Below are 24,512 nucleotides of genomic sequence, written 5' to 3' on the forward strand. Positions count from 1 at the left end.
GATATTATTAAAACTCATGATGTCATTGCCATGGTTGACTGAGGTGAGCAAATATGGCCTCTATGAAAGAGGGCAAAATCAGCAAAGTGACAAGTTTTTACCTGGGTGGCAAAGGGCAGACAGAGGTTATTCTTTTGCTGTTACTTAAGAATTTATGGTATGCCAGGCCTGCCTAATGTAGGCATATCTGGATTTATATAACCTTGTCATTTGATTGGTAGAACTCTCTTCATGTGACATTCGTTATTGCTTCCATTCACGCCGCGGCTCAGAAAGTACTATCCGCCCATGGGGAATGGGAAATACTATTAAAAAGTTAGGATCACGACGCGGTATTTGTGTGCAAATGCATGCTGGTTTGCGCGTTCACCGTTGCGCGTAGCGCGTATTGTTCCAAAGAACAAGCGCTACAACGTTGGGTTCAAACATTTTCGTGAAGGGGTGGTTTCAAAGAAAAAAATACATTTTCCTTCAGTTTTGTATTGAAATAAAAGTTCAAATATATCAAATGACAAGGAGCTATATATGTCAGTTATGTAAAACAAATATTGAGTGGCTTTAAATTGTGAAATGGGAGGAATATTATCGTTTGGTAAAATCTGGACTTTTTCCAAGTCCAGATTGTACCTTGCGATAATATTCCTCCCATTCCACGCTGAGCCACTCAATATTTGTATAATGACCAATGACTGTATGGTACCACAGATGAAGCTGATCTTTCCAAGACACTGACGTGGAGCTTCAGAGGGGTGTGGTAGGCTCAGGCACTGTCACACAGACTTGTTGCTGTGTGGCATCGTTTGGCAGAGCTTTTGGTAACAGGGTGATTTTGTTAGTCCACCAAGTTGAATGGCCCCAAGATCATCAGATATCACCCCTTGTGACTTTCACTTGTGTGGTCACTTGAAAGACAAGGTTTTCACCACATCCCCGGCTAACATGCAAGAGTTAAGAACCGGGATAGAGGATGAGGTGAATCTGTGTCAAGACCGAGGAATGATAAGACGTGATGTCAGAGACATGAGACGACAATGTGAGCTGTGCATTGCCAGAACTGGCAGTCATGTTGAGGGCACAGGACCATCAATTTATCATCGAGTGATGAGAAAGATTGTCTCATTTCATTCCTTCAATGAAGCAAATAATCATTGTCCCTATCATCACTGTTCCATTGTGTTCTAAGTTGTCACAGTGCTGATTTTGACCTCTTTCATAAAGAGGCCTTGTTTGCTCCTCCTTCCATGGCACTGAGGTAATGAAGTTGATACCATTGGATAGAGGACATCCTGGCCTTTTCCTCATACTCCTCTTTCTGAAATAGTCAGTACATTTCTGATACTTTACATTTAAAAATGGGTATACTTTATTTTGAGACTCCCTGTGTAATACGCCATCTCCCAAGTTAGTTGGATGTCATAACACTTGTAAATTGAATTGGTAGGGCAGGCAATGTTTTATTGCATTCCTTATACATGTAGGATGTAAAAGATATTAATAATGGGATACTTCATACAAATATTTCATGAATACTGCATACATTTCAAGACTCATCTATGTATGTATTTCAATGGGATGCTTACTTTTCAATGCTTAAGTATTTTTTAAAAACAACCTCTGAGATTTCCCTCATCTTTGTGAAATGTTCAATTTTTAATTTTTTTTAATTTTGACTGAATGTGTATGTGTATTAATTGATTTATGTTTGAATGCACAACTCACTTTGCAGATAACACTTGCACTGACCAAAACCAACACCTTTAGGTTTATGAGAAAAAAGTCATTACTACGGAAATGCAGAATTGGCAATAGCAAGAGGCTTATAAGGATGGACAGGGTTGCATCATGTCCATTTTGTGTTGACCCCTGGACCCAGTTATCACGGGGTGTGGTCTCTGAGGTGTGTACTGATGACTTGTAGCCATCTTCAAGATTTTGATCTTTACCAATTCTTCCTCTTTCCATTTAACATCCTAGAGAGTGAGGTGGAGGCAGTAAAATAACAATCGTTATTCTCCTAGATGTAGCATGTTGTTCCCTTAACACACTATGCACTTGTTGCCTGCTGTGAAGTAGTCCAAGGCATTTTGTTTTGCCCGACCGGTGCGAATGGCACCTGAGGTGAATCCGAGGATGCCATTTTGCCAGGGGGGCATACAAAACCCATGGACTACATGTATATCACAACAGACAACAATTGTTTTGTTATACCATGGTTTTATGGTCGGGTTTTTTTTTTTTCACTTTTTTTTTGAGTCTTCATGGCAAGATTTTTTCTGTTTTCACACCCCTATACATTTTAATTGAAGAGTCCAATCCTTTGATGAAATGCGCATCTGTGTTGACTCGCACGCGAGTCCATGTTGACATGTGCATGCCCTGGGTAACATTACCTTGCACTCAGGGTCTAATAGCTGTGTTCTACAAAGCAGCGGGAATGAAAATGTTCCAAAGTCCATCAGGTTGTCATACACAACATTTTTTCAGTAGTCACATGAATAGTTCTCAACCATGGACATTTCTCAATCTAACACCGTGATATAACAAGCTCATTTGTAGTGCACGTAACCCTTCCATAACTTGTGTTTTTGCATTTAAGAGAAGAATTCTTTCATGTAAGGAATTCGGCCACAGGTAACAACATTGTAGAAAATGTGGCCTGACCCTCTGTCCCCAATACCACAACAGTTATGGCACTGAAACATATGAACTTGGTCTGTATAATGTTCACAACTCTGCTACAACTGCCAAATTGTACTTCGAGTTAGCTTACATTTAAGTACAGGTCTAAGCAGTGCTTGTAAGTGACGCAGAAATCTATGAACCTAAATGACCTATATCTGCCAGGCTTTTGAGCTGTGTGTGGGGCATGTATCTTGCAGAATTATTTGGGCTGTAAAATGTTAGTCCTACTACTGCGGGTAGCAGTGCTGTTCAGGATAAATTGTAAATCCTTTCTAAGTGAAAAAAAAACATGGCCTGCTTGTACTAAATGTAAATTGAATCTGTGCAAATCAACTTCCACATATGATGGGTAATTCGATCATTGTTTCTCAGTAACCAAAGTACTCATACTTGGATGTATACATGGATATCATTTGGCATGTTTGGTTGCACCACATCATTTCATTACTAACATTTGTGTGTGTTAATGTGTGTGTGTGGTTATTTTTTACTACTTCTACTTATTTATGCTTCATAAAACCCCTTTCTCTTAATGCATCCTATTTATTTGGTGGTCTGAAAAGTACATTTAAGGGAGAGGGCATATGAAATAGTTGTTAAATACATGCTTTAATTTTCCTTGATAGTCATATTGTATTGCACAGAGTCTGTATTACTGAAAATTTCAAGCAAATTTAACAATTTGGATGAATGAGATAACTAAAGGTGAATCTTTTTTTAGCAGCATAATGTCTCTCATTTTTATTTGTTGATCTTCATGTAGAGTTGTTTGTGTGAGATTTATTTACGTCCTACCAATCATTGACTTTGATTCATCTAGATATAATTTTTTTTATTATCATGTACGCATTTTGAAGAACATTTTTCTCTCCACCTCTGTGCTTTACCAAAAAGGTATTGTGATTAAAAATTGTGATTAAAAAAGTATATTGTTAAATTGTTTTCATATTATTTTTTTCCCTTTTCCTGTATCCAGTCTCCCAATACAAGTATCCTGTCTGTAGCTAACTCAGTTTACAGTGAACGTTCCTCTTTAACCAACTTCTCACATCTGTCAACACCACAACCTCCACACCACCAATATGCATCCAATATCTCTAGCTACAAAACACCATCAGGTGACACTTCACCTAGTCATGGAAACAGCCAAGACATTACACCTGAGAAGAGTGACTCTGGAATCTCAATAACTGCTGACCCATCATCTTCATCCAGTCTTCCAAGTATTACATCGTCGAGGTTACAAGAGTTGAGAGAGCACACAGTGGATGCGAGAAAAAGGCCCAGTGCTGTATATGTTCCCTCCAGAACAGAACAACCAAAACTGAACAGTGACACTTTCAGAAATGCAACTGTTGCGACAATGCCAAGGAACAAAGCAAGATATGTTGAGAGGAGACATGAAGATTTTGTCTTACATACAAGAGACTTGCAAGACAGTGATATGATAAGAAATGCGAACATTAATCACTTGGAGTCTTCAAGCTTACTGTACAATGAGGTATCAAGACGTGAAGAGATTGGGAACCAGGGTGAGACCTCCCCAGGAGATGAACAAAGCATCCTAGAGGAGAGCAAGGGATGTAAGAAAGATGAAAAAGATGAAAGATGCAGGGACACTCTGAAGGAAGGTTAGTGGTAGTGAAGAGGGTTGAAATGTTATATTATTCATTTATAAATAGGGATATTATGTCACTAGCGATGTAAAGAACACTACTGTAGTGACGAAGAACCCACCCTCTGTGCACTTGGGCAACCATATGTGTTCCTCTCCAAAGCCACACTGCATGTCCCGACTGCCCGTCATGTTGGAGTGCATGCATGTAGGACATAAATCACGGATGTGATTAGTCAAAACATCATGGGGCAGGGCTTAGTGGATCGCTCTATTATGTGAGAATGCAGTGTGATGGATACCTAATTCTTTGTCTTAAGACTTGAATATGAATAGGCTAAGCCAGTAGACAAAAATATTTCAGGCAACAGTAAACTGAATTGTTGGATAACACATGTAGCATTGGAAAACAACATGAACCACTGAAAAATGTACATCCATATTAAAGTTTAGGACAAATATTTAAACACTGGAAAACTAAAATCAATCACAAATGCACAGCATGTGGACGGTTTTGAGTGAATACAGGTTTCATAACTGCCATAACTTAAGTTCAAGAAACAAACCTTGATGCATTGCATTATGACCTCAGTATCACGGAAAAAAAGTGGCATCATTACTGACGAAGTACCAGTTGCAAATAGTGGCTGAGCCAAGCAGTTGTTGGTTAAAACCAGACTAGTTGTAATAACCCGAATGCGAGGGGGGGGGGGGGGCTCAGCCAGGTGATTAGCAAAGATAGCTGCAGGACTTACATCAAACGTATTTGATCAAAAGCATATCCATACGGTGCTTGGCCAAGTCCTTCCCTGTGTTTTTCGATCCTTGATCTGAGGACACCCAGTTTGACGTACTTGTACGGTTCATGGCTTAGGTTTGACAAACTCTGGTGGAATCTTCCTGGTACATGCATGTCACCCCATACTTTATACGTTACGAGGTACTGTACCAGTTCTTCAAAGTTCTCTCTCTTGTTGTTGCGACCGGTTTTCTTGTATCTCTTATCTTGAATTTGCATGACATGCTTGTCAAAGGCGTCTGTTATCTCTATTCACTGCCCAATCATAGGCTGTGCCGAGCCACTGTTTCCTCAGATCTGTCACTCGCTGTGTGGGGGAGGGGGGTTTCACAAAAAAGACAAAACAAATTGCCATTGGTCATCAATATTTGAATATCTGTGGACTAAAAGATATATACAAACATAGACGTTGATACAGTTCAATAAATTTCAGTGGCCACTTGTACGAACAGACCTCCTACTTATTGTTCCAAACTATCCCAAAGTAACCAAATTCTGTTAAGCTACTTCAACAAAGTAGTCTTTTTTTTCTTCAAAATAGTTGATTTAAATGGGGATTTTCCTCCACCAATTCCTATTATCAACCCTAACCTCCCGACTCCATGAAAATCCATCCCCCCCCCCCCATTTTGGTGGATTGGGGGGGGGGGACTTGGTCCTGCAGGCCTGGTTTGACTAAATATTGACGGAGTAGTCGGACTTGGGCCTGGAGGCCTAAGCAAAGCATGCATTGGAAGCAGTGTGATTGATGGATTTTGGCAGACTTGGTCCACTACTTAGTAAAAGACAGTAGGGAGTTATAGTTAAGCTCTGTAAAATATTCAGTTACTCCATAGCTGTTATTAAAATATTGAAGAAAAAAAAACTGCGTCTATTATTAAATGACTCTTACCTTTCTAATAGTTGTTTAGGTGGTCCATGTGAAGATCACAGGCAATGTTCCATCCTTCCCCTCCCTTAGTGTTCACTCTCTTGGACCACAACAGCTATTGTACCAAACGCGGTGATGCTGCTCCGCGAACATCACTCAATAATCTGATGGCAAGAGTAGTGTACTAGGTGTGATTACATTGCCACCAATGTTATCAAATTGTGCTTCCAGTTCCTAATCATCCTACATGTAGGTCCGTCATTTTGCATCTTTTCTTATGATGTTGTTGATACCATGCCATGTTGTTGATACCATGCCATGTTGTTGAGACCATACCATGTTGTTGAGACCATGACAGAGACTGATGTGTGACTTGCAATTATTCTCTCTTGTTGTCCGTTGAGACCTTGACCCTGTTTTAGTGTGCCTAAACTTCGCCTTGGTCATCCTCGATCTTACATGTACATGTACATGTTCACTTGGGTACAACAAAACAAAGCAGTTCTCACTGTGGGCGCTGAGTCTTCTGTCAGGTTCACACAAGAATAATAAAACCATTGTCCATGTGGGCAGTTGACATTGGGGCACTCATCCATTGATTCTTCCATTTTGATTTGACAGTGACAGTAGATATCAGGAGCCCCTTTCACCTGGGTTATGGGTCATATGAGGAGAGCTCATTTGTGCCTCTCCTGTGCTGCTGGTTAATTTCTTTCAAATCTTGACCATGCGTCAACAGCACAGACATTTGCCCCTGCTGGTTGGGCATCCTTCACCCTCTCTGTGCTCAGACTGTCACCCCAAAGAGAGGCAGGGTGATCATTAGTTGCCCATCCCGTTGACTTACATATATTTTTGTAACTATTTTTGTAACTCTGGTACAATGTACATGTATAGTGGAACGCCGCTATACGGAACACCGCTACACTGAACATTCGGGACACTGAACATCATCCTTGGCTCCCGGTGTTGATGTACAAATCGTACTGAACATTGTCAACAGATTAACAAAACATCTACTCAACTGGTTATATTTAACGCTATTTGAGCCATACCGGTAATTCCTGAACCTCAAACGAACCACGGTTACATCTTATTTGAATGTTGAAGAGTGATATGGGTGGCTGTTATTTCTCCAAAAACAGAAGGGAAAAACCACGCATTGCTGAAGTTTTGTGATGACTCCGCATGCGGCCGTGGAATGTGAGAAATACCAGTTCACCATTGGTCAAAAGAGGGCACCGCTGATGTGTGAAAACCACCGCAGTGGGTTTTTTCCAAAGTTAGATTTTGAAAACTAAAGGTTAAAACGTAATACAAAACATACCTTTGTCCCAGCCATTCCTCTCCCTTTTTCCGACTCCCTTATCTTCTTCTCTGTGATGTTTGTACTTATTGTGTCAATTTCATCAACTTCTCCATCCATAATTTAACTTCACATACTTTGCAACCACAAGCCTTATAAATAAACAACTTTTTACATAAACTTTACAGCAATTTCTTCATAAAAGTATTACTTCAAATAAAATTCAAAAGTATGTCAAGAAACATTTTTGCACATCGAAACGGCAAAAGGGGAAATAAATAAACATTTAACATATCCAGTCAAAAGAGGGTGCACTTCAAGTAGGGCACAAGAGGGCAGTATTTAGCAGACAAATACCATTTTATGTACCAGTGGCTCAAAAATGAGCGCTTTAACACACATTTTCTATGGATCCCATGATGTTTGTCAAAGCAACGTTCCACTGTACAATATCAACCATTTGAGAGGTTTCCATTTCATTCTTGTCCATGACAGCTAGGGCAACCTAGGTGTGTAAACGTTTTCTCAAGTAAACCATTTAAAAGAATAATGAGTACTAGCGGGATGCCGCGCTTCGCGCGGCACCCGCTAGATGGGTGGAGTTGACTGTTTCGTAATAATTACTGTATACAGTGAAATCTCGATAATAACTCCAATAACTCCAAACAACTGTTAAGTCAAATAAAGAATCAGACGCTCTGCTGCACGCGAGCCTATTTGGGCTCGCCATCAGTCTCACCTAAGTTGTATTTGCGTTTAGCAACGTGCGCGCACATAAAATTTCCTGTGGAGATTGTGCGAGGGTCCAGGACATATTGTCAATATAGGGGAGGGGCTAGTTAGGGTGAAAGGTGCTAGTCGGAACGCCCAATATCCGTACAACCCGTCAACCATGTCACAAATATTTCCGGGGATGGGGAGAAATATTTCCAGGGACGGGGAGAAATGGTTTTTGTTATAGAGGGGAGATGGTGATATTGAAATCGCTGATATTGTGGAGGTTTATGTTTGTGCTGGGATTCATACCGTTTAAATGTTGTTTTAAATTGCGCACCGATTAGGAAGGTCTTGCTGTCAACAGTTGAATGAAATTAAGTATTTATTGCCGACCGATTGTCTCATGCAATGTCTCATTACATGTATATAAAGCTCATAACTAATGTTGTGCTGGAATATTGTCCAGTCAAATTGAACATTGATTTTTCAAGGTGCCAAACCATAAAGGACGTATACACCAACTGTACAATTAGGTAGTTTAGATGAAACGCGGTTTGATCTTGACCTTTACAACGTCGTATTCATAGTTCTCACTACAGAGGAGAGGAGGGGGAAGCCAGTGGGGATGGGGGTTGGATATTGTGTGGCCTATTTACATGGGCGTCGCCAGGATTTGTTTTCTAGAGGGGGCAAAACATATTTTTGCCAAAAAAATGCCTGTTTTTCTCAACACATTCTCCATTTATCAGTTTTAGAGAAGGGCAGGGACATTTAGCCCCCCAACTCATTAAATTTAAAATTGAACTCATTTTTTCCCCTTCTTTTTTTTTTTTTTTTGCTTTCGGGGGGGGGGGGGGGGGGGGGGGCAAGTGCCCCCCTTGCCCCCCCCCCCCCCTTGCGACGCCCATGCCTACTTATGTTACACCTGTGAATGGTCACTTATATTTCCGGGGAAGTGGGCAACAATTTATATTCGTTATGGTGAAGGGGGTGTTTTTTATGTATTAAGTAGTAGTTAATGTCATTATAACAGTTCGTGTTTTTATTATGGTGATGGGGTTGTAGAGCAAAGTATTGTAACACGTTTATTTGCAGAAGAGAGTAAAACTATAAGAAAGGACATATTGGAGCACTTCATAATTATGTCAAGCACCACATGTTAAATGTATTTATTACAAAACTGTGAAAATGAAATCAGGTACAATGCACACACAAATTTTTTAGTAATAATGTATTTGCATTCAATACAGGGTAGTACTTTGACAAAACTCAGGGGATATAATTGTAGCAAATTTTCGGAGCGATTTTCGTAAGGGACGTCGGTCCAGGCTTGTTTAGCATAGGCAAAAACATTCCATGAAAGACTTTCAAGCGAGACGGGTAATCATTCCATAATTATTCTTGGATACAACTAAGCCAAGGATATAACTTTAAAAAAGGATGGACATAAAACAGCAGAAAAGAGTGGTTATTTTTGCACTATTTCATTTTCATGACTTCTAAATAATAAAATTATGGCTAGAAGAAAAATGTGTTTTGAATGGGTAAAGAGAAAAAGCACGTCACGTCTTCGTCTTGAGTCGAGATTCTTGCTTTGGGAACTGGTTGAAGCATGCACTGGAGCATGCTTGGAGCATGGTTGGAGCTGGTCATGTGATGTGGGTGTCATCGGGAGTCCTGTGTAAAGGAGTAACAAAGAAAACTTGTAAAAAAATACATCGGCTAACAATAGCTACAAATAAATTGTTCCTGCGCGGTTTGTGCCTTACAATTCTGCGCGCCGTGCGTGCTCACGGGTGTCGGACGCTTCGCCCCATTTCCACGTCGCCCCATGTCACTTCGCCCCTAACCACTTCGCCCCATCCCCACTTCGCCCCATCCCCACATCGCCCCATCTCCGCTTCGCCCCATCCCCACTTCGCCCCATCCCCGCTTCGCCCCATCCCCACTTCGCCCCATCCCCACTTCGCCCCATGTAGTATAAAAAAGGGAAGGCTAGGGGTGCAGACCAAATAAACTGCCAAAGACCCCAGATAATAAATGCTCCCAATTCTAGAAACTCAGGAAAATACAAACTCTCTGATGAGGTGCTCGAGACACAGATGAGAGAAATGATGGCTTAAATAAAATCATCAGCTGCTGGATTCAAAAGAATCCCGTAGGTATGGGTCAGTGAGTTCAAAGGAACTCACTGCCTTGAGGAAAATGTTCCGTCAAAATTTGTCTGATATGTGAGACTTACAACTTCATTGATGAGATTGGTTCCTCCAAGAGTGAAATTAGGATGTCAAAGGTATTGTCGTTCTCAGATAAGTGGGAGACGGGTTGGTATAGCCGGGTTGGGAACAAAGTTGGATCTTTTACTTCAAGCTTTTTTCTCGGTAGGGGAGAGCCTAGCTTGAGAGGTTGGTTATGAATTGTTCATTTGGTGATGGGCTAATTCTTTCCGTTGGTTAGCAATTAGTGAATCTATTGAAATAGTTTTTTTTTAAGCCAAAAAAATAGATGAGATTTTTTTTTTTACATGTAACGGCTGGGGCGAAGTGGGGATGGGGCGAAGTGGGGATGGGGCGAAGTGGGGATGGGGCGAAGTGGGGATGGGGCGATGTGGGGATGGGGCGAAGTGGGGATGGGGCGAAGTGGTTAGGGGCGAAGTGACATGGGGCGACGTGGAAATGGGGTGAAGTGTCCGACATTCGTGCTCACAGCACATCGCGCAGAAATCGCCATCTTTATTTTCGGGTTGCGTGTTTTCGCTGTGCTGTCATCGTAATTCCCCCCCCCCCCCAAATTTCTCTAAAAAAAAAATCAAAACCCGGCCCTCTATCTATGACATACCTGTTTATTGAGAATGTCTCCAACTATTTTGGTCGGGCTTTTTTAAAGTGGATTTTGTTCCCTATAGGAACCGGGCCCTTCTACTAAATACTACACGATCGCCATGTCCGAGGCCCACGCGATTGGGTCACACTTTTCACAAACAACAATTGTCATTGCCAGCAGTGGTGTTCGAAAGAATACTTATAATCCTTTGCCAGAGGTGTTCGAAAGAATTACTACTAACTATAATCTATAATGTGTCATAGCACAAACCGGACTTACCATTGAAAGAGAAAATTGTAGCATAATCAATGCATCAAACGACCATCAAACGAAGCTAGTAGTGCTGAGAAAATGTGGGGCAAGCATGCCTTCAGCTTTGCATGTTGCATGGAATACCGTTGCATGCGCTGCAGCGCATGCTCCTCTATACGAACGTATACGTATACGTGGCACGACAGGTGTAGCGTGAATATCCGACTCCATGAAATGTGGACTCATTGGTAGTCCTGCGCACGCGTGAGTACGATACTGTGCTATTTTTAGGATCATTTTGGGAGAGTGACCTGTCACGTACGTGCGAGGGATCAACCAATAATAGGGAAATAGGGGTCCGATTTTCATAGGAGTCGAATTTTCACGTGACACCGGCCCGTACGCAAGATGGCGGCCGGCTTAATGGGGAAAGGAATTCTGGGAAATATGGGGTGAAAATAGCCGGGCCCCGTTCCGCATCCCCCGCAGCCAACAGGCGCGATGGGGACGGGAGACCGGTCGGAGACCGGTCGGGAAAATGGCAGCGCCCCCGAATCATTTTCGTGATTGTAGTATAGATGCACTGCTAAGATGGAGTGCAAAGCTTAAATTAAAAAAAGAGGGGGGGACACAAAACTTGTGTTGTACACCAAAATAAATTGTTTTAACATGAGGACCACCATTATTTAACTGTGGATGACCAGGGGATGGCCTAAATTTCCTTAATTTATTATTATTATATTATCATTTCTGGTTTATTGAAGCCACTCTCGCAGCCATAAGGCTGAATTAAAATGGCAGTACTTACAATAACACACTGTATAAAATCATTAAAATTAATTTTTACACTTTAAAAAAGTCAAAAGAAATTACTTCAAATTTAAAATTGAAATTTAAAGAAACGACCAAGTAAATTGAATACCATAACAAAAAATCCTGTGTGAAGGTGCATACCTATATCTTTTTCAGGGTTCGGGGGAACTTAAAAAAAGCAACCCAAAATTGGAGGTTCTTGATCCTGTTGATGTTTGCCCCTGGGGAGTTGGGGGGTGTTCAATTGCAGCTGAATTTTTGCCGGCCATTCCTATTTTGTAAACTGTGCCTTGTGTACCACTCCCTGTTGGTTCTTTTATTGTACGAAAACACCATTCGGCCCCCCCCCCCCCTCAACTTTTTCCGCGATAGCTTTAAAAAAACCCAATTTCACGCCCCAAGCTGTTCTAACTTTTAGCCTCGAGCCTTGCACATCTTTTGATACCAAAAACATACAAATCGAACAACGGGTTGCCACGCAACGAAACATTTTCGCAGTGTACACAGAGCAGAATTACCATTCATGCATATGAATAATTAATTAGCCATAATTCCAAAACCCTTTGACCTATAGTCATAAAATTTCGTGGGTATGTTCATGAAGAGTTGTTCTATGCATGTACTGAGTTTTTAAAAATTTCGTCACTCAATGGCCGAGATCCCTCTCTCCCCCCCCCCCCCCCACCCACCGCTGAGAGATGATCAAAATAGCCAGGCCCTTTTAGGGTAATAAGACACAGAATTAGGCATTATCCATCACACTGCATTCTCACATAATAGAGCGATCCTCTAAGCCCTGACCCATGATGTTGTGACCAATCACATACGTTAGTTACGTCCTTGATAGAAGGGACCTAGATTCCGAGAGCAAATTTACCTGGAAATTTTATTTTTTGAAAGTAAAAACAGTTGTAGTAATGGCCTAGACTTGTAGATCATATGAATGAATTTCTGAAAGCAGTATGGGTTACGATTTTCATGAAGTTGGACATTTTCCAGTTTGCAAATTTGCTGACATGATTTTTTAGGACCGTGTCCGTGTCTGTTGTTAATAGCAACAGTACAAGACTAAGTCATTCAAGATGACAGAAGCAGTCGGGCTAGTTATAACCAATTTTATTAACCAGGGACTGAGGGATAGTACCTTATTATACTGGTGACACAAATCAGAGTCCACTTAAAAGGCTGTGAGGTGTGTTCTTGTGAATTTTGTCAAGTAAACTGTGAAACAAACGTGAGCCTGAACAGAATTCCAAGCTGGTTTTCAGATTTAGGGGTGAGGGAAGAACCAATCCGCAAACTAGGCCTTATTTGCATACATTTCTCCTCCCTAAATTTGTTTGAATAAAGACATTTCTTTGTTAATTTCAGAAAACATGCAAATTGTCCACACCCCAGAAGATGAACTTCTTCATTTGTTAGACACTATTGGTGAGGAGAGCCAACATCTTCGTCTTGAGCTGACTGAGACACAACGACGAGAGGCCATCTTGAAAACCAAACTTGAAGAAGAGGTAGTAGGTTGTACTAAAGAAGAAAAAGTCATATCTAAACTCGTCCAAGAACTTGAAATGTTAAGAACCGAAAACAGGCGACTGTTTCGTGAATCTGCAAATGCTAAAAATGTCAATGCCGTGGATAGAAAGACAATGGAGAAACTTAATGCTGCTATTGTAAAACTTCAGATGGAAGTTGAACACCAGAGTGCTGAGAACTTCAGCTTGAGGATGAAATCAAAGATAGGGAGTGATATTGTCTCAGAAGAAGCAAGATCAGAGCGAACTGCAGGAGCAAGGGCTAACAGCAACAAAATTGGCCAATCAGATTATTCTCTAGGACTTGGAGAAACGTCTGAACTTTGTGCTCTGAAGAGAGATTTTGCCAGATTAGAGAGTCAGAAAGAGTTCCTTCAGGTAAGACTAAAGGAGACAGAAGAAGAAATGACACATAAGTTGAATCACACCACTGAAAAGTTAAGAGTGTCTAGGCTGGAAAACCTCCGTCTAGAGAAAGAGTGCAAACTCCTTCGAATGAGCAATGAGACAAGCCACTTGGAAGTAGAGACGGTGGCTGGCAGATGCAGACGGTTAGAGGAGTATTTATTACATGCTCAAAAACGAAATGTTAAGTTGGCACAGCAACTTGAGGAGGATGTCCTAGAATCATCCTCACAAGATGGATTCAACCAGAACCTTGCCTCCCTTGCAAAACTAAAGGAAGAAAATGCACTCTTGGAAGAAAAGGTGGAGTTAGCTGAAGGGGAGAGAGAGCTGTTGAAACAAGAACTTACACATTATCGTCTGAATAAGACAGCTCTGGATGAGGTCCTAAGAGCCTGGGACATCCATACAAACAGCAAGTTCCAGTCTTTCCTGGATGATTTCAGACTTCACATCGATGAGCAAAGAGAACATCAAGAGACAAAGATGATCAGTAATCCTAAACCAAAAACACTAAGTTTGAAAAATCATGACAAACAGTTGGTGCTTGCTGAGACTCAAGTTAGTAATGATGTCACACATTCTTCAAGCTCCATCTTAAGTGAAAATAGTGAACAGGGATCTGGAAGTCGGAAAACGTTTTCTTCAGCTTCATCAAGAGAGTCCTTGTTTGTGGATAATGACCAGCAAGAAACAAAGCGTCTGACTGCAGAAAACCTGGCTGCTGTATCAAAAAGTGAAGCTGCTGTTGATGATAAATACTTACAAGTCAGTCCTCAAAGGGTAGACACGGACACTGAAGTAGACTCAGAGATGGATTCACAGGCTACTGAAAATGCATTTTCTGACCTTCTAAATGAGGTAGTGGAAGCAGGTGGGATAGCTAAGATCAAGCTTGCTGAGGGATTCAGGAGGCCCAGTTTGGGAGACCTCATTGTTGCTAAAGCTACGGATTCTCCATCAGATGATTGTGATGCAATTGGAAAAAGCCGAGAGAGACATTCTAAGTTGGTGAATGCAGAGCCAAAAAGATTGCAAGGTCAAAATATTTTGGATCAAGGTAAAGGGGAGACCAGCATTGCTGCAGCAGAAAGTAGAGAGTCTTCAAGGGACCCATCAAGGAGCCATCTTGCCAACAAGACAAGATTTAGTGCAGTTAATTCCAGTATGGAGTCCCTGAAAGGAATCACACAAAAAGCAAAACTTAATCCTGACAGAGCAACAACTCTGGATGAAAGATGTGGAGCTACAGCCCCGTCAGAGAAAAGAAAATTAGAAGACAGGTCAACATCTGCACGTGAAACACTAGGTAATAAAGATGAGAGTATGAAAGCAGGAGGAGACAACTTGAAAAGTTTAGAAATTGGACATGTTGAAATCACCAATGTTTTAGATCAACCAAACCAAACAGTGAGAGAAGTTACTTCTGATTCCAAATGTCTCCCTGTAATACAACCATCATTGCTTGATCAACAGCGAGTTGGTCAAGTCAAAGGACGTTTCTCAAGATGGAGAAGGATGCAGAATAGGTCCAACCCAGTGCTTGATGGATCTTATTTTGAAGGAATTAAGCTTGGCTCAGAAGACTTTCCAAAGAGCTACTCAGAACAGAAACTAGACTTAAGAAATAGGAGTAGAAATGTTGGCAGTCCACTTAATGCAAGCTATGGTGATTGGAATACATCAGGCAAACATTCTGCCCAATCAGAAGACTCTGAGACGGGAACAAATAGTTTGGAGTCAGAAGAGGAATTTGCTCGTCTTCCAGAACGACGCAAAATTGCACAAGAAGTCTGCACTGGAAAGAGAAGAGTAGAAGATCCAGGATCAGAGAAACCATCTTATCTTGACAAAGGAAATGTTAAAGATGAGTCAAAGACATCAGTGAATGGACGTACATGTAGAATGGAGGGAAATGGCAGTGCTGTCAAACCATATTTCTCTTCACCTCAAAGGCTTGGGTATCTGAGATCAAAATTTGGTATAAAGCTTGAAAAGGAGCTCCTCAGTGCCAGTGGCGAATGTATGAATAGCCTGAATGAAGAGCAGCTAGCAGCTTCATCTGTATCTAGTGAAAATCCAACCATGGTGCAGCCTACCAATCCAACTAAGTCTTTAATAACTGATACTCAGTCTTTGGCCAATAGCAAAGAAAGCAATTTCAAATGCTCACCTAAGCCAGACAAAATTCAAAGTCTAAGCAATGGGAACAGTAATACAGAGTATGAGAAAGCAGGTACTCTTTCAAATTCCAGCAGTCCAGACGTGTCCAAGATGTCACCTGCCTCCTATAATCGGTATTACAAACACAAGATGATGGCTGAGAAAGACCAAGAGTATGCTAATAGTATTATAGATAAATACCTGAATCACATCTAACAGGTACACTCAATACATATTCATGATCTGGGTTTGCCCTATCATGAGTTTAATCATGTCACCATGACACCAGAACATATATCTTGCTTGTTAAAAATTACACACAGCATCAAGATACGTGTATCATTACTTGTTGTTGTTGCCTGACACATATGACCTTAGAGATATTTGAATATAAATAATGAGGGATAAAGAGTGCATGCATGTCAAATCACCAGGTAAAACATTCCACCAAATGTTGATATCCACCTTTCTATTCTTAAACCATTTATTTAGTATACCAAAAGGCTGAGATGCTTGGATATTATGTTTAATATAGTTGGATCACTGGCTGCAGAAAAAAATGCACATGGCTAAAATTAGCTGGATTTCTTTGCACACTGAACATGCACTTTGCAATAAAGGACATGTTTGCCATCCATTTTAGTGCACATTTTTAATGTAGTCCATTGCAATGTACAAATCTAAAGCATGCTACAGACCTTAAATGAATAAATGCACCTCAAAGAGAATGTTAATAAAAATTTTAAAAACGAAAGAATTCCATATGCCACATTGTATTCTAAACAAATTTAATAAAGTGTCGTTTGTGTAATTTTTTATTGACTTCTGTTACTCACACGTGTTGCCTGGCTTATCCAGATGGTGTGACTGATCAGATGTATTTGCTTTAGATAATGGAGACATGTACCTGGTCACATGCAGATTTTGTTTGGGGGACACTTCCGGAAACCTTTTTTTCTCTTCCAAATGACTGTTTATAACCGAGTCAGTGGTACCTCACAAACAATGGGTGGTTAATCCTGGAACGTTTTGACACTGGCATCTTTTTAAGCAGTATTTGGAAAGAGCTATTGAAAACATGATGTACTTAACAATGTGGGCATAAATGGCTGACTGAAATGTTGCACCTTCCCTCTATGTACATGTAGTTGTAATGACGCTTGGTGCAGAATCCAAGAGTACAGTGCAGGCAAATGGAAAGGAACCATTTTGTTTCATTTTTTAACATTTCTTATGAACACATACATCAGCCTCAGGGATTTCAGAGCTAAGCAGATCTATTGCAACCTTGTCCATGCCCATCATGATATGTAATGGATAGCATACAATGTACTTAAAAGCTTCTGCAAACAATTTTCCTATTGAAGTTATTTAGAAGCTCTAATGTTCCTTGTGAACTTTGACCTTCTGAGCAGCAGTGAGCAACTTGCAGTTTTGAGAAATAAAATGCTACCAAAAAAACAGCACTTATCTATACAATGGCCAGTGTTTAGTTATGGGTACATCATTGCTTAAATATTGATATCTCTTTAGAAAATATTTACAGTACCACTGTACTGCCACTGCATTGACCATGATTGGGCATCATGCTTTATACATTTTCCCTCTTGTTTTGTAAAAGCCCTTGCATATCATTAGTTAGATCTGATAGAATCATATGTTCATCTGTTCAACTAAAAAAAAGAAAAAAATGATAAGAAAGTCAAGAAAGAGTCATTTATCAACCTGAACGACAAAATATATTTTTAATACTTTTACAAATGTTTCAGTAATACATGAATCTTTATTTTTCTACAAAGTGTGCTTTTTGTGGTAACCTTCTTTTGCAAATGTAATTTCATGTATATGTACTTATGGCTAGTTGTGGTGCTTAAATGTAGCAACGTGTAGTGTTTTGGCTTCGTAGCTGATATATATATATATATACACGTATGTTGCTCTGAAGAGCTAGGTGTAATATTAGGCCCGTAAAAAAAATAGAGTCTGTACCGGTACTTGAGGGGTGCAGTAGATGACTTCACCAAATTCAATGTTTACTACTCATAACAGCCACCGTCTGCCCAAGATAATGAATGACAAATACATTTGTAATGGGTTGGCCTATGGCCATTATTTATGTGCCAAGCTAAAGTAAGGTAACAGAAGCCAAGCCTTAAGGTCTGTCGGTTTTTACTGATCAAAATTTGGTCTTCCTACTCTGTTGCCATTCATAAATTCTTCATCTTAATAAAAAATCTTATGAAAAATGCATCCCATTTGTCTTAATATGTAAATATGAATGGCAATATTTATTTATGAATGGCTAAATAATTCATTTGCCATAATTGTGTCCCTATCTATTCATTTTCCAATCACAAAGTAAGGAAAAGGTATAATCTCACTCAGTTCATAATTATACATCTAAATCTCTGACATGTTTGGAATTGGCATTGCACTCCTTTGTTCACGTGGTTTTCATTGAAACCAAGCGTGAGTTTGGGATTAACTTGTAATAGACCGATATTCATTAAGGGACAATGACAACCAGTAATTTTCAGTGACAGTTAAATGACAAAGGTTGCAAGGTAGTAACTATGAAAGTCACAACAGTATTACATGTGACATCTTGTGGGTTACATATATATGAGGGATTTGTGCACTGTGAAGTCCATTCTGCGCTTATCCCTGAATCCTCGATTAGATTCATCTGATTGTTGATGATGTATACTTGAAGAGAAACACGTTATTTGTACACAATCAACATCATTGCCCTTCATCAGAAGTTGTTACTTCTGAAATATTAGCTCTTTACCTAATAATACCATAGTATAACAAGAACCTTTGATGTTTGAGAATATGTTTGCATTAAAAGCATTTCTTTGGCACTTATTTACTTTACCATAATATATTTTTGAAATGTAAATGCATGTACATAGATCCCTTTTTAGAAGTGCACTTTTGTAAAGAGCAACTCCAATAAATATTTTTGGTGGTAAAATAACGCCATACGTTTTACTAAAATTAACTGGTAACATCAGTATTAGTGTTTCTTTAGCCATATGTCATCAAAATAAACAAAAAATGAAAGTGTCTGCACTCAGCAATAGGTAAAGTGCCAGGCAGTTATCAAAATCAGACCAAATTGTGACATTTATTTCTAATAGGGCCTACCATTTTCTTTTAATCGACATGCTAGACACTTTTGGTGTCAAAACTACAGCAGTGTATTCATGTACATACAAATTATGTATTCCATTCACATTGGAGTTGCTCTTTAAATTTGTTGTGATGTTTACACAAATTGATAATTACAAGACAAAAGTTTGAGTCGGAAATAATTGTATGTAGTTTGTATCAGTTAATATAGCTCTTTTTATATTTTAATTTTATGTGGACTGGTTTTGATGTAACTTTTTTTTTCTTTCTTAAAGGCTGAATATTGAATAAGAACTTGATAGAAAGAACATGGATTTGTATTGATGCTACTAGCTGACAAAAATGGTACAGTCTCATAAAGTGTGATTAGTATTGGATAGACTTCTGTAAATACATGGTTTGAATGAGAAGCATGCGAGTTCTACTTTGACACAGTAATGAGGATGTTGTCAATACACCAGATTCACAATTTGTATGCAACTTTCCACTTTCCCCCCACTATAGCCCAGTTTCCTCGCAATATAGGCTTTATGTGTACTTCCAACTTACAAGTGCTAAATGGTAAATACTAGACATATTGTCGATATTTTAACCGTATAAGCAGTATATGAGATGAAGTTTGTCATTTGCATATTAATCAAGCATACCAGCCTGTTTGAATTCAGAAATAATGAAATTGGTTTGATTAAATTGGTTTTACAAAGATGGGGGTAGTGTGTATGCATTGTAATACAAATGAGCAGCCTGGCACAGAGGGACACTTTTTTTTTCTTCATTTTTTCATTTTTCATTTTTCATTTTTCATTTTTCATTTTTACTCAAGCATAGTGACTTAGATTTGTGTTTGTTTGATGTGAAATGTTGCTGTTTTACAAAGTGGACACCAATATGCATATCTATTCATGTTCAATGAAGCAACTACATGTACATTGTATTTTAAGTTCATCTTTAACGTTATTGTAATGAACACATGAATCAAGCATAGTAAATTCAGAGTCTGGCAGATCTGTTATAATCCTATCTTTGCCCATTGAGATCTGTAATGGAAAGCGTACTTAAAACATCTTGTGAACTCATTGCTTATGGAATTTATTACAAAGCTCTAATGTTGGCTGTGAAGTTTGACTTTCCACAGCTCACAGGGTGACATGGCAATGTGATCAACGTTCAGTAGTGAGAAATAAACCAATAATGTTATCTCACTAAATCACAAGTTGTTGCAGTTTCATATACAATATTTTGTTTTCATGTAATTATTTTACATGTATATCTTTCTTTAACCAATACAACTGGGGCTTGTACCCTAGAACTGATCTTGCATTGTATGCTTTTACCCTTTTTGAGGGGGGGGGGGGCTGTTCCCTCCAAACTGACTCTGTAAATTTTCAACCAACATTCTTTTTATTCAACATTCTGTGAGTATATTGACAAACTCTTGATTTGAGTTAGTGCTCTCTAGGCTGCTGTTTAACCGTCCTTACTTGAACATTTGATTCCTTTTGATGGGTATCAACGCATTCCAACAAGCTGCAACAATATAAAAAGTAGTGATGTAATATTTCCACTCTCTGATGGACTGAAGGTCCTGTGGCTTAAATAGAATTCCAGAAGAGCCCACATCTGCAGCAGAATTGGTGTTAGTAATATAAATACAGGATTTGTTAACCAATGACATTTGGGAAACGAGTTACTTGTTTCAATAATAAGTACTAAACTGAGATTTATAGTACACATGTGGCCATGTACAAAGCATGTGGTTGATGTGGACTGCTGAAATCGCTCATATCCAACTTGAGTTGCGCCATATGGCCATGTACAATGCACATATATTCCAACTATTATTGTGGACCAGTGAAAAAGCTTTTTTCACAACGTCTCGGTCAGCATTATTGATAGGCGTGCCCAGTTTGGTTTTATTTAGATCTTCAACCCAGCCAGTCTCTATCGCCTCTCAATCAGGTAGCCAGGAGCCAGGATATAAATACCCACCCTCGGGTGATTATTAGCAGCCTGGTTCCCAAACTATACCTGCTAATCCAATTAAAGCCTCAATTCAATTCAACTCATTTCAATTCAAAGGCAACGTTTACTCGGAACATGTTTATGCCTCAATACATCGATGTATACACTCAATAGCTTAATTTTGATCATGTTTAGCATTCAAATTGGTGCAAAATGTTCTTGTTACCCCTGTATTTATAGATACTAATTACTTTTAGCATAAACATGTTTAGCAAAAGGTAGTTCGACAGAGAGAGAGAGAGGGGGAGAGAGACAGCAGCTCTCTGCGCGTGTTCATGATCAACGAGCTCAGGATCTAAAGGTCAATGACAAATTCTTTGAATTTGCCATTCATCAATTTCAAGGTTGAAGATACTAATTAGGCACATGTTCACTGGCCTTTTCGTGTTCTTTTTATCACCATAGTGATGATAATGTCACCATGGCAATGCAGGATGGAAGTCTTCCATTGTTGGCGTAGTTGCAGATGATTCTGTTCTTTTGTGCATGTAATAATGGGACTTTTTTAGTATACCTTGTTGGCAACCCAAAAAAAATCTCAAACATGTCATTTTAAAATGGTCACTAAATTTGTTCAGTGGAGTTTTATATTATTCAGTACCGGTACCGTAGAATTAAGTGTGTGGGTACTAAAATGATCCAAGCTTTTCAGAACAATTTTAAAAAAAATCGTTATGATGGGTACAAACAGCCACAAACAAGGATAGTGTGGACTTCAAACATTTGAGACATAAATCATACACGTACTCGAAACATGTAGTTTATGATGATACATAATAGTATATAGTTATACACTTCATCTTGATTATTGAAAATTTGGCAATAGCCCGAGACACCTCATGTTTATTCTCAAGCAAAAAAGCTTTATTCAAATTCTGGTTAAATGAAAATGGCCATATCCAAAATCTTTTTTATTCCATTTCTTGGCCACTGAATTGGTCGGTTTTCAAGACGGCAATCATTTTTTTTTAAACTGATATCACCTATTATCATTTTTTGACTGGGGTGTAGAAAGGTGTGTTTTTTTCAGTTTGGGTAGACCTAGTCTTGTTTCCATTCAGATCTTCTGGAAAAGCTATTTTTTCCTCTTAATAAGGGCGTAATCTGGTGTGGGAGTGGAACGCATTCATTTAAAGCCACTATCGAACTAGGTTAAAAGAGATCTTTCTTACGGGAATAAAAAGGGTGTTTGTACAGTAAAGACATATAAAATGCGTTGTTCGCGTAATGAAAAAGTCCCGCGGCCCGTGAAGACATTTCGGGGTACATGTATATAGTTTTTAGTCTACAAATCGAGCCATTTGATGACGTGCTACGGCGCCACACTCTAAAATGGGGGGGGGGGGAATTGGGGGCAAGGAAATATTTTTGGAGCAGCCAAATAACATCTGATAATATCCAACATCTTAGGGGAAAGTAAGGAAGAGCCCAATAACTCAATGACATCTAAAAGCCCGCGCACGCGTGCCCATTGTCAATGGTCAGCCTACCCTCTAGAGCAACTTTTAGAAGTGTATCAAACCGCACAATGGTGTATAAACATAAAGACATTATCTACGGCTGTATGAATGCATGTGTGGTTTGTCTACCAAAGCACCAATGTTTATAAAGCTTTCATTGGCCCAAAACAGAACCGATGATTTTCAACTTGTTATGAATCTCAACAGCGAAGAAAATAAACATAATTAATATAAAAACTGGGTGAGGAACTGAGGGGGGGGGGGGGGGCAAGGTCGGATCCAGAACACAATTTTTGGGGGCCAAAAGAAATTGCCCCCCCCCCCCCGCCAAAGTTCACTTGGTCCAAAAATTTACGGGGCCCCGATTTGGGGGGGGGGGGTTCCAGATGCTCTGTGGTTAGAGATTTGGCTCCGTGGATACTCAGACCATAGATCTAGGACCTAGCTCTATGCTCAGACTACTGGTGCGATCTGAGGCAATTTCTGACCATTTTGAGGACAGATGGTGGTTTACACAGTGCCTGTCTTTACTGTTCTTCTTCTTGGGGGGGGGGCATGGCCCCTGACCCCCTGGATCCTGCCTAGGGGGATCGGCAAGGAAACAACTTGGGAGGGGGGGGGGGGTATGCCCTCATGCCTGTTCCTTTATTCCCGTGGCGCCGCCACTGAGACAGACCGTCGACCGACCAATAGACACGTGTCACTGCTAACGGCCCGGGGCGGGGGTTTTCATGTGTGCCTGTGGATTTCTGTGACAAAGATCTTTGAAATATAGTCCGAGTCACTAGGACTCTACAAATCGCCTTTTTTTTTTTACATTACAAAGGCGATTCGTCGAGTCCTAGTTACTCGGACTATTTGAAATGTGGTTTGTAAGGATTATTTTGACACAACAACGAACGCTGGACGAGTCACCTTTAATATATAATTCATGTAACTTTATACGTAATCATGCGCCTATCAATTGTTCCCCCTCCCCCCTCCAACTTCTCCACCCAAGACTGAGGATTGTCATATTTGAAGTGACAAAAGTTCCCATCCCTCGGGCAAAATTTAAGTGACAATCCCCCGCATGCCCTGACATGATACATGGGGCGCACTGTGATTGCGCCTTTCAGTACGCACGCCAATATTAAAAATGAAATTTAAGTGACCAAAATCCCCACCCTGGGGCATAAAACGTGGGGGGGGGGGGACGACGATATTTTTCCGTACACATACATTCGTCATGGGCGTACTTCGAAGTACGTTGAGTTGCAAGTCAGGTTCTCGGACTTTATTTTCCCTTGAAAAAAACTCCTCCAAACCACATAATTGGTAAAAGAAAAATGTTCCAAATGACTAACAAACCTTTTTAAGAGAAAAAAAAATTAAAGAAGAAGAAATTTTAAAAAAGCATCCAATGGGAGTCGAACTCACACCATCATATTTACACTACAGCAGTGACTCGATCGCAAGGTAGTTTTAAACATTATACTATTGTATATAATATTTATGGGGCCCTCCAGCATAATTCGCGGGGGGGGGGGTCCTGAAAGGCGCATAAGAATGTGTCGTGTTCTTGATTTACGTTACGCGACATTATCACCGAGTCGCCATCCCACGCACTTGCAGCAATTAACTCAGGATGACGTCAATCGCTGGTCTCATCCATTCAGATCCAGGTATTTGTTTTACATTACGACTGAGTTGATAATATTTGGCTTAAGGTAAAAAGGTGATTTTTATATAGATAGATATTTTGTTCTTTCAAAATATATATATAAGTGAAACTATCGTATATATGATAAAATCATGGGAACTATTATACAGAATCGAAGCTTTGTAAACTGTTTCTTAATTGACCACCCTCTACACATTTGGACTCACCCGTATGGCCATTTTAAGCTTAGTGCACATATTTTCGTATGCGCG

General features: G+C 39.8%; 1 protein-coding gene across 5 annotated transcripts in view; it reads left to right on the forward strand.

Moving 5' to 3' along the window:
* The window catches only part of LOC119731478, a 46,508-nt gene extending 26,185 nt beyond the window's left edge, over positions 1 to 20,323 (forward strand). For 4 of the 5 annotated variants that reach the window (XM_038204661.1, XM_038204662.1, XM_038204663.1 and 1 more), the window contains exons 11-13: positions 1,727 to 1,897; positions 3,659 to 4,313; positions 13,250 to 20,323. In XM_038204661.1, coding sequence (XP_038060589.1) covers positions 1,727 to 1,897; positions 3,659 to 4,313; positions 13,250 to 16,197 — 3,774 coding nt within the window. In that variant the 3' untranslated portion in view covers positions 16,198 to 20,323. The remainder of the gene's footprint in view (positions 1 to 1,726; positions 1,898 to 3,658; positions 4,314 to 13,249) is intronic. The other variant, XM_038204665.1, reaches the window with a different exon arrangement.
* The last annotated feature ends 4,189 nt before the right edge of the window (positions 20,324 to 24,512 follow it).

Source organism: Patiria miniata, unplaced genomic scaffold, assembly GCF_015706575.1.
Source record: "Patiria miniata isolate m_02_andy unplaced genomic scaffold, ASM1570657v1 HiC_scaffold_23, whole genome shotgun sequence".
Classification (NCBI taxonomy): Eukaryota; Metazoa; Echinodermata; class Asteroidea; order Valvatida; family Asterinidae; genus Patiria; species Patiria miniata.